This window comes from Fundulus heteroclitus, unplaced genomic scaffold (assembly GCF_011125445.2).
Source record: "Fundulus heteroclitus isolate FHET01 unplaced genomic scaffold, MU-UCD_Fhet_4.1 scaffold_124, whole genome shotgun sequence".
Classification (NCBI taxonomy): Eukaryota; Metazoa; Chordata; class Actinopteri; order Cyprinodontiformes; family Fundulidae; genus Fundulus; species Fundulus heteroclitus.
Genome location: NW_023396536.1, coordinates 91,925 through 107,642, shown reverse-complemented (window position 1 = coordinate 107,642; position 15,718 = coordinate 91,925). Strand labels below are relative to the sequence as shown.

General features: G+C 37.1%; 2 protein-coding genes across 3 annotated transcripts; both read right to left on the bottom strand.

Moving 5' to 3' along the window:
* Nucleotides 1-754: 754 nt before the first annotated feature.
* On the bottom strand, nucleotides 755-7,332 carry LOC105932602 (extracellular calcium-sensing receptor-like). Of its 2 annotated transcripts, XM_036128904.1 has the most exons (7): nucleotides 7,261-7,332; nucleotides 5,593-5,826; nucleotides 5,139-5,433; nucleotides 4,213-5,004; nucleotides 3,852-4,079; nucleotides 3,622-3,745; nucleotides 755-1,909 (listed from the first exon to the last, which is right to left on the bottom strand). In XM_036128904.1, exons 1-7 carry the CDS (start codon nucleotides 7,272-7,274, stop codon nucleotides 1,002-1,004), a joined length of 2,595 nt encoding a protein of 864 aa, XP_035984797.1. In that variant the 5' UTR covers nucleotides 7,275-7,332; the 3' UTR covers nucleotides 755-1,001. The 2 variants fall into 2 exon arrangements, with proteins under 2 accessions (XP_035984797.1, XP_035984798.1); XM_036128905.1 differs by lacking the exon at nucleotides 7,261-7,332 and having other exon boundaries at nucleotides 5,593-5,861.
* A 1,639-nt stretch (nucleotides 7,333-8,971) lies between these two features.
* On the bottom strand, nucleotides 8,972-12,819 carry LOC105932558 (extracellular calcium-sensing receptor-like). The gene is made up of 5 exons (XM_021321134.2): nucleotides 12,541-12,819; nucleotides 11,619-12,410; nucleotides 11,319-11,546; nucleotides 11,076-11,199; nucleotides 8,972-10,074 (listed from the first exon to the last, which is right to left on the bottom strand). The coding sequence occupies exons 1-5, from the start codon at nucleotides 12,802-12,804 to the stop codon at nucleotides 9,167-9,169; spliced, it is 2,316 nt and encodes a 771-aa protein (XP_021176809.2). The 5' UTR covers nucleotides 12,805-12,819; the 3' UTR covers nucleotides 8,972-9,166.
* Nucleotides 12,820-15,718: the final 2,899 nt, after the last annotated feature.

Sequence of the window (15,718 nt, the reverse complement as noted above, 5' to 3'; positions counted from 1 at the left end):
ATATTTTATTCATAGTGGACACCGTACTTCATCCTCTATTTGTTGTTATCAGAATTATCAGAGTTCACCACAGCTCATTGGCACAAACTAATGTTTGCTTAATTATTATATAAGACATGTCTCAGTTTTTTCCATCTGTAGTATAGACAAAGAAAAGGGGATTTAAATATATTTCCCAGCTCTACTGGTTTGTACATTATCCAATAAATATTTATCATGGCTCTCTGAATGGTATAGTTATCATTACAATTGTCTTCATTCAGAGGATTGTTATTTGAAGCTTTTATGTCTCAAGATTATTGATAGAGTTTTACTTTCAGGATTTCTTCATTCTTAATCATGAATGTGATAGATATAAATATCTTATTATAATGTTTACCCTGTACCCTAAACTTTCTTAGCAGGTTAAGCTTACGTTATCAACAAGGGCACCAAATGCCAGACCATACTGGGGATCAAGACATAGAGACATTAAAGCCTCAGAAAAGAATACTGTGAATGTAGAAAATTGGCTCCTATACTGGAAAACTGCTGCCGTTAAAACATAAGAGGATGAACTCTTTGAACCAATTTTGATCAAATGACACAGTGTCAAAAAGGAAGCGTTGCAATCCAGACAAAATGTTGCATATATTATAAGAGTATGTGGTGTATGTGATATAATGATTATAATTGAACTAATGAGCACTACAAAAACATTGAATGCTCAAAACATTTATTTATCCAGCCATTACAGATTTCAAAAATGATTGTGCAAGCACAGCCCTGCTGTTCTAAACAAAAGATGAGACATCATTACACATGATCAAATGTCATGCTTAACTAAATTTGTGGAAAATGCATTTACCCCTAAATAAAATATTCCAAAGTAAAGATTAGCATATTTGAAATATTGTGCATTCTCAGATCACTTAAAGCAAACTGGAAATCAAAGACTAAGTATTAAGCCTTTATCACCAAGGATGTATAAAAGTCATTACATTTCTCTTTGGTTGTAACAATCATTTTGCTGCTCCCTTCCCCATCATATGTTTTTTTGTATTTCTCTCTGGTTTCAGAAGCATGACATAGCATTTTGGAATGAAGATGCAAATTAACAATCCAAACGTAGAGGCAAGAATTGCAAAGATCTCTACAGCAACACTGAACTTCCCCGGAGAACTGACATATGCTGGTATAAAGGTGATCCAAACAGCGCAGAATATCAACATACTGAAAGTAATAAATTTGGCTTCATTGAAATTGTCGGGCAGTTTACGAGCCAGAAAAGCACAAATGAAACATAGCATAGCAAGAAGTCCAATATAACCAAGCACAGACCAAAAACCCACTGCTGAGCCCAAAGAACACTCCAATATGATTTTATCCTTATACTCTTTAAAGTTCGTGGATGGAAAGGGAGGAGAGATCGTTAACCAGAGAGTACATATGATCACTTGTACAAGAGTGAAGCTCAGAACACTGAGTCTTTGCTGTGTAGGCCCAAACCACTTCATCACATTTCTCCCAGGAAGTGTGGCTTTAAATGCCATCAAAACCACCATAGTTTTCCCCAGAACACAGGAGATGCAGAGGACAAAAGTGATGCCAAATGCTGTGTGACGAAGCATGCAGGACCACTCAGAGGGCCGTCCAATGAAGGTCAGAGAACAGAGGAAACACAGGGTCAAGGAAAAAAGGAGGAGGAAGCTAAGCTCAGAGTTGTTTGCCCTGACAAGAGGAGTTTTTCTGTGTCTGTAGAAGATGAACGCTACAAAAAAAGTTATGAATGTTCCAAATAAAGAGGCGGTGGAGAGCAATATTCCCATAATTTCATCATAAGATAGAAACTCAGCCTTCTTCTTTATACAAGCATCTCTTCTGTCATTTGACCAGGATTCAGGGGGGCATCTCACACAGGTGATAGCATCTGAAAATTAATAGCAAAGAGAATGTTAAACTAGTAGTTTTAATACATTTTTTGTCTGTTCTTGAACTAACAAGATGCAAACATGGTTGCTTTATACAAATTACACTCCAGTAATGTAGCTGAGGAAATATGGGTTGACCAAATATCTTTAACGCTTCTCTTTAAAAAAATCTGGACCTACCAGACTTACCATCTACAATAATGCTCCTTTGAATTTCAGTAGCCAAACATTTAGTTTCTCATCTTTAGACACATCATCATACAAAAGCATTCATACCAGTTTAACAGTTTCACATTGTCCTATTACCAATGCAAAACTGTAACTTGTTTTCTTGAAATGTTAATCGATAAACCAACAGAAAGTTTATTGCATCTGTAAGGTGAAAAAGGATGCATGGTTTTCAAACCTTATTTCACAAATAAGAGTTTTTTTCTTTTAAATCAAATCTTGTTGAGCCCCACTTGGGTGCAAGTGTATTGGTATGTCTCTACCAACTTTTCATATGTAGAGACTGAAATGTGTGCTCATTCTTCCCTGCAAACTAATTTAAGATCTGTCAGATTGCAAGGAGAGCATCTGTGAACATTGTTGTCTGAAATCTGACCTGGCTATGAATGTGCTTTGAATTAAACCATACTTTTGTAGGTTTGACTCTAGTTTCCTTCTGGCTTATGGTAATCTATAAACAGGACTTCTTTCAATAATGGTTCCGCTCTTTCTGCACTTATATAAAAGCCAGATTTGTAGACGGCACATAAAAAAGCTTTCAAGTCAACAGATTCTCCCACGTGAGAAGTGGATTTCTAAAATTCCACCAGGGTCTTCTTGGCCGATTATCTGATTAAGTTTCTCCTTGCCCAGCATGTCTTCAAATTGATATCCTAATCAATATTTAAACCTCTTAACAACTTGATCCTTGACCTTTTTATGTGTTCTTAAATCTATTTGTTTGAAAATCTAACTAACTTATCATTTTTTAGCAAATCTCCAAGGCTTTCACAGACCTCATTGCATGACTTGTATAGGCATTTGGTTGGATTAAAGAGGGTTGAATACATATCACATGACATGCTTTACCGATTTTTATTTGCTAAAACAAAAACACATATTATGTGTTGCCCACTTTATGCACTACTTTGTGTTGGTCTACCGAAAATAAATCTCAATAAAAAATGCATTTAAACGTTGCAATTTTAGTGTGGCAAAAATTAGAAAAAAAGGTAAGAATTATTTTAAAGGTACTGTAAATAAATTGTATAGCACAACAACAACTGATATGGTTCTTGAACTCCTTTGTGAAACCTGAATATTTCATTTGTCTATCTGGATGCCTTCTCCACCTGTAACCTGTATCTCATTTAATTTAATAAGGGCCAAGAGCTATGTATGTGGAGAGCTGCAAGGAATGTAAAATACACTAACAACACCATTTAATTTTTTTTTTTTTATGCTGAAAACTACAACTACAAACTACAAAACTACATAAGATGGTTATTGACATAAATCTAGTCATACTGCTGTATTTTAAAATATGCACATATGCAACACTTATAGTGTAGGATTTGTATTTGTTCCTAACTATAGTTCAGAGGCTCACATAAATACATCTAAACCTGTGCTGAATCAGATTCCTATAAACAAACAAGATCATTATAATGTCTTCTTAAAAATACTTGTAATTTTTTAAACTTTGCTTGTAAGAACACTAAACCTGTGATGTTGCTGATTTCCCCTTCTGCACAACGTATACAGTCGTAGCAGCACACAGGCTTTCCTTTCTGGAGAACCTTACGTGTTCCTGGGGGACATTTTTCACTGCAAACTGATACGGGAACCTGAAAAACAAAAGTCAATTTAAAAAAAAATCACTTTTAACTACACATTATGCAACTGTAAACTGGAACAGTGAATAGTGACATTTTTAGCTATTACAGTCTTTACCTTCAATGAATTTTGTGTCCAAATGATGGACTTGTTTTGCAGATTCATTTGTTTGTCAGTCGGTAATGTTGCATCATAAAGACCAACTGTGACAAAGTCCACAATGCCATTTTCTCCTGGCTGCCAGTTTATAATTTCATACTTTGCAGCAGGGTCTCCGTTCTCATTAAAGTAAACCTGATCGCCTTCCTTTGTTTTGAAATTACTTCTTTGTATGTTCTGTAGAATCTACAAAAACAAATCGGAACAGAATTAGTTGTTTGACAAAGAAATCTTCTGACCTTTTGGCAACAACGAGATTATTTTTTAAAACACCTAAACAAAACAAAAAATATTTTAAAATCTCCATTGTTAACCTTACCGTGAATGGATCTAGCTGTGCATGTTTATTACATGTTTTGTTGCAGCTCAGAATTCTGTGCAGAGCATTGGCTACTGCATAAACTCCTTTATAGACATTGTTAAATATGGGCATCAGTGACATATCAGTGAAACTGTTTTCCACTCTATTTATGTCTTCCTCACCAGTACATTTTCTCCGAATCTCTGTTGATTTTGGTTGTTTGAATTGGCAGTTAAATAAAGCCTCCCAGAACTCAGTAAATAACTCTGCATTTGATGAATTCAGTGGCCTCACATCCAGCATGAAATCTCTCAGGCCTGTCACATGGGCTTTGGGAATAGAAAGGCCTATTGCTCCATCTAAAATGTGATTAATATCTCTTTCTGCAGTTTGAGAATCAAATATCCAAGCCTCAGTTCCCACCCACTGGTAGCCAGTCAAGTTGTGGACAGACAACTCATGTAATAATATATCCAAATCCATGTGGGAGAGGAAGGTAACAATCACTTTTGAAGTTGAACCTTTGATAATATCAATAATCTTTTGTATATTGTCTGATGAATCTGTTCTGAAGAAAGATACAGAATACTCCACACATAGGCCCAGCTCCTGAGCAGTTTCAATGAATGTGGCCATACCGTTATTGCCATAATCTTCATTTGACCTTACAGCTCCAACCCAAGTCCAACCAAAATGCTTTACCAGCTGTGCGAGGGCTCTACTCTGGTAGTAGTCACTGGGTATTGTTCTGAGGAACGAGGGGTATTTGACTTTATCACTGAGACATGCACATGTGGCAAAGTGGCTGATCTATATAAAAAATAAATGAATAAGCTCTTTTGATTAAAAGAAAACATTCTCTCCAACATGTTTGGTCAATGCAATAAAACTAAAATAAAGATTGGAAATAAAATTATGTTTGATCACATAGTAGTTATACCTACCAGCGGAATATGAAATGGACCCATGACAGTAGCTATGGCTGTGCAAGGAGAAGAAGAAGTTTCTCCCATTATGGCTTGCACTTGTGCAGGTCTTGTACATGCCTTTGAAGGTGAAGCCACAATTTCGTTACTATTAACCAAGGCCAGCGTAACTCTCACACTTCTGGCAATGGATCCACAAGTATCATATATTTTATAGCCCAGAGAGATATCTGGTAGTAGGTCTGAACTGTTATTTATCTCCTCAATGGCAAAAAGCATTGCCTGGGCTAACTGGAATTCTCTGAAATTCAAACTTGATCCAGACAATTTTAAAGAGTTGTCATAACCACCATTATCATATTCAAATTGAACATCCTAAACATATTTGTACAGCGGGGGTCATTTTCAATGTAAAAAAACTACAAAAACTGTTGTGTATTAACATAACAAGTGTTCATTTTGCAATACTTACCTAGTGCATTGCAGTGGCACTGGCTTTTCCATATAGGTATTCTGTCTTTCTCTCCAGTTGGTGTGGAAAGAAAAGAGTCCTCCTAACAGAATATCTCCATCCTTAACTAATTGAGGATTTTCAGTGTCTCCTCTTTGTGTGCATACCTGCTCATCTGCCTGAGTAAACGAAGCCACCAAGAACAGATGCAAAAGTGCCCAACCCTGCTCTGGCCACCTCTGTGTAGACGTCATGCTGAGTGAAAAACACAAATCAATGGGTAGCATTAGATACACCTTTATGTAGATGAGAGGTTTACACCGATATTTATGCTATTTGGAGCAGCAAAAGTTATAATAATAGAACAGTGATGAATCATCTATGTAGACCTACAAGGTGGGGCTAGAAAAGGAAGAGAGTCATAAATACATTTATTATAGTTTAACTTTTTTTTTTTTAGTCATGTTAAATAAAAAAAGCACTTAAGAAGCAAACTTCATAGCAAACAGTTTTTAACTGTAGAAAAATACTGTAATTCTTGGTCTTACCTGCAGAAATTAATACATTTTCTGAAACAAAAGGGGCATAAATCATCATGTTCCAATTTTTTTTTTCAATCGTGTTCCACCTTGTTTCTCAAAACATTTACTTTAGTGTTATGCGGCCTTGGGTGCCATTCTTGGAATGGTAAACTTTAACCTGCATTCAGGCAGTCTAAATCTAATTAATCTATTTTCTTTAGGGGTGATGTTTTCTTTGACAAATTAAAATACTGACTGTCATACAGAGTATTCTTCTTTGTTTAACCATAGTTTTTGCTTTTATTCTATCATCATTAATTAAACCACAATTAGGAAACTGCATGCTTTTCTTTTTGATAAGGAAGACGTGCAAGAGTGAGGAGTCTTTTTATGTTTCGGATCTACAAGGATTTATGGGTCCCCTAAAAACTTTTTTATTTTATCTAAATATTGAGTTTTAGGGACCATATTGTGTATTTTGCACTGAACTTGGTCAGTGCATGCCACAATATCCTGAGCTATCACTGTGGCTGTTCTGCTATAGGCTTAGGCTACTGGAGGACAAAGTAACCACTTCCCCTCGCTCTGTGACATACTTCTACTATTCTCTGCTTTGTTTGATGTTACTTGAAGTTTTAAATCTATGTTCTCTCTATAGTAGCTACATCTGGCTTAGAGGGCCATCCTGGAGGGGTGCATCAGCTAAGCTACTGAGTTACTGAGCTACTGAGTTGGGCCTGTCTTTCAGTGTTTATTGGAATTGAAAAGAATAGACAACAAAGGAAATATTGTGATGGCAAAGTCTGTAGCCAAACTTAGATCCTATACAGTGATTTGTCAAACAAGGAGGAGGTCAGCCCTGTCCAGGGTGTACCCCGCCTCTCACCCATTGACAGCTGGAGATAGGCACCAGCAACCCCTCGTGACCCCAATAGGGATGAGCATGTTGGAAAATGGATGGATGGATGGATGAAGGAGGTCAGCAGAAACATTACCCCACAAAGAAGAAAAACAAGTCCAAAGGAATGTCTGAAATTGATACTCAATAAACTCACACCCTGCTCAGGGTTTTCAAAGCCCTCTTTTTTTAGCTCAGTTTACATGTAATTCACCACAATGACATGTTTTGTTTTGTAAAAATAAAAAAATAAAAATGGAAACAACCTACGATTCTGGCAGCATTCAGAATGTCAATTCTGCTCCTCTCCAGATATTTCTGGTCCAGAGCATTGTTACTCTGCTCTGCTCAGGCATGTGTTTTAGTTGGGTTTCCTACAAACATAAAAAAACATAAAAAGTACTTCTGTTGTAAAATAAAGGACTTTCTTACTTGATAGACAATATAATCCCTGTCAGCTGAGGCTGCATTCCCAGAACAGCTTTTCTCTGCTTACCTTTCAGTAGCCATGTGTTTTGTCCTTATTTCTCAGACTGATTATTCCCCTTAAGTTGAATCAAAAATTTCAGTTGTTATACAATGTGTGGTGCCCCAATTCCCATTGTATGTGAAAAAACAAGTGATAGAATGGTTGGATAGTAGGACAACTTAAAAACGTTCAAGAAGCTTTCATGATTGTTTAGGGTTTTTTTTAGGTTTCTATTACCTACACAAATCCTAAATGATCACAGTAAAACAACTCAGTGAAAAAACTGAGAAAGGTACTTTTTATTTCAAAGGAAAACTTAATTTTATGCCTGCTAGATGGGGCAAATGTATTCAGCCATATCATCATAATTGCAAAATAAAACTATACACACCAAAATCATACCATAAACATTATTTAAACTTAGATTAACAAAAATATATATATATTTCAGCATTTATAAGGCTTAGAATGTATAACATTGATAAATTGAAATACATATTTTCAATCATAATTGCATAAAATGTATTAAGCTCATTCTGGATAAAATTGAAACCATGAAACACAATCCCATTATTTAAAGGCATACTATGCAACATTTTTCAGTTAATTAATATGTTCCATACCGTTTTGGATGATTAAATGAGTCATTTCAGGTTGAACTAAGGTTTTCTCGGCCGCCCTGGTGGTCTGTGGGGGAAATACCGCACTTGCAATTGCAGGAGCAGTCGGCCCGCACTCACAGGCTCAGTAGTCTCGTGTGCATCGCGAGAGTCGGTCTTGCTTTACGGCGAGAACTGCTACACGCCCGCAGTGAAAGGTGTGCTCGTTGCTAGCGCAGTGGCGATATTTGTGCAGTTATCATGGCGGAACCAGCGAGAAAACAGCGAAAGCCCATGTTGGAGCAGGCAAGAAAGAGGAAAAGGGCTCTGGACAGAGAGAGGAGTCGTACACGGGTGAACATAGAAGTCTGCAAGGCTGACGCGGACCTCGCGTTTTTGCTGATGCAATTGTAAGTAACATTGTAGGGTTTCCCTCACGCTACCGCCTCGCCGACATTCCAAAAAAATAATAATAAAAAAATAAAACTAACTCGATATGCACGCCGCTCCGCTCCGCCGGTCAGCGGTGCAAAGTTTGTCTCCCTCCCGCCCTGCTCCGCCGCTCAGCGGTGCAAAGTTTGTCTCCCCCCCCCCCCCCCCCCCCCCCCCCGCTCCGCCGGTCGTCCCAAATTCCTAGGGGAAACACTGCATTGGAATGGTTTCTCTCTCTCTGTGTGCATGTTCATACTTTCACTGTGTTAGTCATTGTTTGTACTGCCGTTTTTTCGACTTTTGTATTCGTTGTGTTCGCCTGTCTGCTAAACTCAAAACAACCGCGCCTGGCTTGACGGACAAACCAGGAGAACAGCTGAGCATATTTACGACAGTGCACTTTTACTTTCGCCCTCTGGGGGGAGCCTCGCTGGAAAATCAACCCCGGTTGCATAGTATACCTTTAAAAGAATTGCTGATGTATAAAATTTATTTCAAACTTTAAAAGATGCATTTAGACTCAATAACACACATATTATAATTAAAGGTGATTCAGAATTCAATTACTAGACCTTATAATTGATATATATATTACATTGTAGTATATCAATCTATTGTGATTTAAAAAAATATGATTTGATATTCTTTTGCCACTGTTTTGTCTCTGTTCTTAGGATTATCTAGGAGCCCCCTTAACCATCATATTCTTTTTTGTATTTTTCTCTGGTTTTAGTAACATGATATAGCATTTTGGAATAAAGATGCAAATAAGCAATCCAAAACTAGAGGCAAGAATAGCAAAGATTTCCACAGCAACGCTAAATTTTCCCGGAGAGCTGACATACGCTGGGATAAAAGCAATCCACACAGCACAGAATATGAGCATGCTAAAAGTAATAAATTTGGCTTCATTAAAATTATCCGGCAGTTTACGAGCCAGAAAAGCAAAAGTAAAACACAACAAGGCAAGTAGTCCAATGTACCCGAGCACAGACCAGAAACCCACTGCTGAGCCCAAAGCACACTCCAGAATGATTTTGTCCTTAAATTCTTTAAAGTTCTTGGATGGAAAAGGAGGAGAGATTGTTAACCAAAGGATACATATAATCACTTGTATAAGAGTAAAACCCAGAACACTGAGTCTCTGCTGTGTGGGTCCAAACCATTTCATTGTATTTCTCCCAGGAAGTGTAGCTTTAAATGCCATTAAAACCACCATAGTTTTCCCCAGAACACAGGAGATGCAGAGGACAAAGGTGACGCCAAATGCTGTGTGACGCAGCATGCAGGACCACTCAGAGGGTTGTCCAATAAAGGTCAGAGAGCAGAGGAAACACAGGGTCAAGGAGAAAAGGAGGAGGAAGCTCAGCTCAGAGTTGTTTGCCCTGACAAGAGGAGTTTTTCTGTGTTTGTAAAAGATGAATGCTACAGCTGCAGTTAGACATGTTCCAAAGATAGCTGCAGAAGTAAGCAATATTCCCATAACTTCTTCAAATGACAGAAACTCAGCCTCCTTTCTTACGCATGCATCTCTTCTCATATTTGACCAGGATTCAGGCGGGCATCTCACGCAAGATACAGCATCTGCAAATTGATATTGGAGTTTAGAATAGTGTTCTTTTTTTCTTTGCACAGTGTATCTTCCATTTGTTTTTCTGCCAACACTTTTTGAAATTCAACTTCACACCCTTATTATCAGATAGGAGGCACTTAAGATTATGTTAACTTCTGAAACTTGTTTTAAATGTGCTTATTTAAGTCATTTTCTATGTCAGCCTTATCCTGTTGATAGTGGTCTATCCAAGCTGTAAGAAGTTCAGGAGCATTATCTCAATTAATAGATTTCCAGGCCATCAAAGGGACTAACATTTTCAAAGTCAACATTAACAAACATGCATGCTTTCATTTACTCCAACTGTCAGCTTATTGTCAACGTATACTTTAAGTGGGATGTATTTGATGGGATTGAAATTTCAAACAGACAGCCAGTGTGTGTAAGGTGCACCAGTCCTCTTGGATGGTACTGTTATCCCATCATTTTCTAATTAGACTACAAAAATGCATCCCTTCTAATCTAAATCCTGTTATTTTTCATGACATCCAAACAAGGTTGCTGTCTGTTCTGAAACATGACTCCATCTCTTTTCCGTCAGAAATTCCACAAAAGCTAAAAACAGTAATAAGTCCACTAATCTAAACCAAAAGACATGTATTCTAAACATCTTAGACTAGCTCTGTGGGCACTGATATGAAAAAGGACCTTTCAAAAATTATTACCTTCCACTCATATTTGTTACTAATGCAATTAGCTGATGTACAAACATCTGGTAGAGAGAGTACAAAATGTTTCTGTTTCTACTTTATGAAAGCTAAAAAGGTGGTGGTTATTCTTGTGCCTAAATATCAGGTGTTTTGACATATATAAGGTATCAAAGTAAAATGTTACTTTTAAAAACTCAAAACATTCTTTCAATATAAAGCAAAAGTATCAGTTTTCATAAAGAAATTTGATTATACATTTTTCTTGAAAAAGATAAAATAATATCAAAATTGTATCTAAAAGCTTGCATGTAAGAACACTAAACCTGTGCTGTTGCTCATTTCTCCTTCGGCACATCTTATACAATCATAGCAGCAAACAGGCTTTCCTTTCTGGAGAATCTTACGCGTTCCTGGGGGACATTTTTCACTGCAAAGCGACACTGGCACCTACAAAAAACAAAACAAAAAACAAAACAAGAATAAAATCAAAATCTGAAATTGTCTTTTAAGGCTTCTAATTTTCTTTTAATTTTAGTATAAATGTAAATAATAACAGAAGTCTTTACATGTCGTGAGCTGTGTGTCCAAATTAAGGAATCGCTTTGAAGGCTTAGTTGTTTCTCTGTAGGAAATGATGCATCATAAAGACCAACTGTGACAAAGCTCACAATGTTGTTTTCTCTTGGCTGCCAGTTTATAATTTCATATTTTGCAGGTGGATCACCATTCTCATTAAAGTAAACTTCATCACCTTCTTTTGTTTTGAAGTGAATTTTCTGGATGTGCTGTAAAATCTAAGACAAATGTATTCACTTAATTATTTACAAAATTATATAGGATATCACTTAAGTCTATATGGCGCTCACCGTATATGGATATAGCTGCACATTGTTGTTACAAGTTTTGTTGCAGCTGAGAATATTATGCAGAGCATGAGCCACAGCATAAACTCCTTTATAGACGTTGTTAAAAATAGGCATGAGTGACATGTCAGTGAAGCTGTTTTCCACTCCTGTTAGATCTTCATATCCTGTACACTCTTTCTGAATCTCAGCTAACTTGGGCTGCTTGAACTTGCAGCGAAATAATGCTTCCCAGAACTCTTTAAACAACTCATTATTCGATAAAATGAGTGGTTTTATATCAAGCATGAATTCTCGAAGACCAGTGACTTGTGCTTTCGGGATTGATAGGCCTATTGCTCCATCCAGGATGTGATTTTTATCCATTGCTGCAATTTGTGAATCAAAGATCCAAGACTCACTGCCGACCCACTGATATCCAGTAAGGTTGTGGTCGGACAGTTCATGTATAAGCACTTCCATGTCTCGGTGGGAGAGAAAAGCAACAATCACCTTTGCAGTAGACGCCTTGACTGTTTTAATTATCTTTTGTATTTTTTCTGAAGAATCTGTTCTAAAGAAAGAAACTGAGTATTCCAGACAAATACCCAACTGCTCAGCAATTTCTGTGAAAGTTGCCATGCCATTATTGCCATAATCATCATTGGTTCTAACAGCTCCAACCCAAGTCCAGCCAAAATGTTTGACCAAATGAGCCAGAGCTCTGCTCTGATAGTAGTCACTTGGTACGGTTCGGAGAAAAGATGAGTATTTAGTTTTATCACTGAGACAAGCACAAGTGGCAAAGTGGCTGATCTATAAAAAAATAATAAAGGCAATTGTTTATTTAAAATGTCTTGTTTGCAAAAATATATAATTAATTTTTATAATCTAAAAGTCTGTATTCATTATCTTTAAAAATTATTTTTATGCCGGTCATACTCACCAGTGGTATATGAAATGCTCCTAAGATCGTAGCTATTGCAGTGCTCGGAGAAGAGGAGGTTTCACCCATTACAGCCTGCATTTGTACAGGCCTGGAACATTGTCCCTCAGAGGTTAAAGACATATTTGCATTGCCATTGTTCAAAGCAAGAGCAACTTTTATGCTCCGGATGAGTGAACCACAAGTGTCATAGATTTTATAACCCAGAGAAATCCCAGGAAGTAGATCTGTACTGTTATTAACTTCCTCAATGGCAAAAAGCATAGCTTGAGCAAACTGGAACTCTCTAAAATTTAAACTTGATTTAGAAAAGGAAACAACATACAACAGTGTGAAACACAGATAACAACAATTGCATTCCCTGGCCTGATTGTACTGAAACAGAGATAATACATCTCTAATTTACCTGATGCATTCCAGTGGCAGTGGTTTTTGTGTATACGTATTTTCTCTGCTCTTCCAGCTGCTGTGAAAATAAAAAATTCCCCCCAGAATAATATCCCCATCTTTGGACAGCTGAGGGATCTCAGTATCCCCTAACTGTCTACACAATGGCTCTTGTGATAGAGAAAAAGACAACCACAGAAATAACTGTAAAAGCGCAAAACTCTGCTCTGGCCACCTTTGTGAGGACATCATATCTGGATAAGCAAAATCTCTTGATGCCATCCAATGTATCATTATGCAAATGAAATGCTTGAACTGGGATTTATAAACAAAGAGTCAGGTGATGGATGATGACAGTCATTTAATGTATGTGGGACTACAAGATAAGTGGGAGGAGGGACACGATGAAGGGCTGTTATCTGGTTTTAGTAATAAATTATTTGTGTCTGTAAGATGTTTGCATTAAAATAACTTTTTTTTTCCAGTACAGGTCTGCCTAAAACTAGGACTTTAGAGAATGCATTTATTTATAATTAAAGTAGAATGTTTACAAATTCAGTAAACTTTCAGCTATATTGTCCTGATGATACAATAGATGGAATTGCAGTGTTTAATTAATAAAAAAAAAAACACAAAAAAATCTACATTTAAATTTACACCATATTTAGCCAAAGCAACATACTGCTTTTCTCAATTTAAAATCACACAAGCAACTTAAAATATGTTACATGTGCATCAATATGCAGCTATGTGTATCTTAAACCAAAGAGAAAAACTCAGGACTACATGAATGTCTAAAAGCATTAAATCTACTGCAGTTATAGCATCAATTTGATTAAAAAGCAAATGTCAGCAGAGATGGTTTGAGCTACCTCTTCATTTTCTTGCACTCATTTTATTAGTTTTTTTTTTATTTTGAAATATCTAGAATCTTTTAAGCTGACATGATCAATGATAGATATTCATTGGTCAATCAAGATTCACAATGTGGACCACTCTGTCCTGTTTCACCTACACGACTATGTTGGTATCCATGGCACAGCTGTGGTTAACTTCGTAGCTTATGGACAGAACCTTTTCTGTCATGCTCAATGTTGATCTGCCTCTTCCACACCTTTTTCTCGAGGGGTGTCATAAGGTTCCTGTTTTTTTTCGTATATAATGTTGCCATTTGGATCTATCATACAATAGCATAACAAACTTTGAAAATTACTATTACTTTTAAGATTACTTCAGTTATGATGAAACATCACAGATAACCTCAGAGAACTAAGGACAAATTGTGATGTAAAATCTAAATTAACCTCCTATGTGTGGATGAACAATCCAATGCTTGGTGAATTCTGCTTCACAATGATCGGAAAGAATCAAGAATCTACATCGAAGAATCAAGAGGGTCTTTTTGAAGGCAATCCTCAGCTGGTTGCTAGCAGCCTGCTAAAAGCTCAGCGTAAAACAGCATACCAAGCTTTGATTCAAACTTACCAGTCTGGAAATGCGGTGAAAACCCACGTATCAGGATATTGCACCACAAGTGAGGTTTAGTCGTCTCATGGTCATAGCTCTTTGACTTTGATTCCAAGTTGGAAAACTGAAAAATCTCAACTCACTTTTCTTTTTTCTGAAGCTGTTGTGTACATGCGCATGACAGTTAATGACAAAGCATGCTTGCACCATATTTTAAACTTTTTAAAAAGCAACAGAGCAGAAAACAAAGAGTGTTGTGGATAAAGAGAACAGGTGCCTGTTTCCCGATGCCCAAGTATCCTACAATGCAGTATTGTTGTTATGTCACCCTTTCAAGCCCCATAACAAAACTTGTTTTTTTTTTATCAAAGCTCAAGATTGTTTGATTCAAACAACCTTTTATAACTTAAAACTCATGGCACTCTTGGTTTAATCTACCTTGTTTTATATGTGTTGTTTTATCTACCTTGTTTTCAACCTGCTTTTTATCTCCCTGTTTTTTTTTTTTTTTTTGACTTTGGTCAACATCATTGTGGATGTGGAAAGGGCTATACACTTAAATGATTGATTATGGGATGACAGTGGCGCAAGAGCTGGGAGTTCGTTCTGTAACTGGTGGGTTGCCAATTTGAACCCCTGCTCTGACCTTCTCAGTCTGTGTCCTTGGGGAAGACACTTCTCTTGCTGTCGGTGGTCAGAGGGCCTGGTGGCACCAAATGTATGGCAGCCTTGCTTCTGTGAGTCTGCCCCAGGGCAGCTGTGGCAATGTAGCTTACCACTACCATTGTGTGAATGACTTGATAAAAACCATTTACTTTTTTGATTGATTAAGAATCATCATCATGAGAATCACTTCTTTTCAAACACCATGTTCTTCTATGGTGAAGGCAGAGTCTGATGGCTTGGGGAAAGACAAGTCAATCCCCATGGATCAGAGTAAGTAGTTTTAAGTAATTTTAACTACCGTATTTTTAGGGTTTATATGACACACTTAAAATCCTTACATTTTCTCAAAAATCGATGCTGTGCCTTATAATCTGGTGCGTCTTATATATGATTACCGTTTTGGTTACTGACCAATTTAATATGGCAAAATGCGCTCAAAAATCTGTCAAAATGTGTAAGTACAACTTTGATAAGCAATGAAGCCTTTCCGCTCAATGGGTAATCGGTTCATTACAGTAAACTCACTACCTGATCAGACACCCGAGCAGTCTACAAGATTGTCTGACTGTAACGTCTAAACTATACATTTATTGAGACGCCCACATTCTTGGGCGTAGTGCACTCTGTGGACGTCCCTCCATCACAGTCCCTCTCTGTT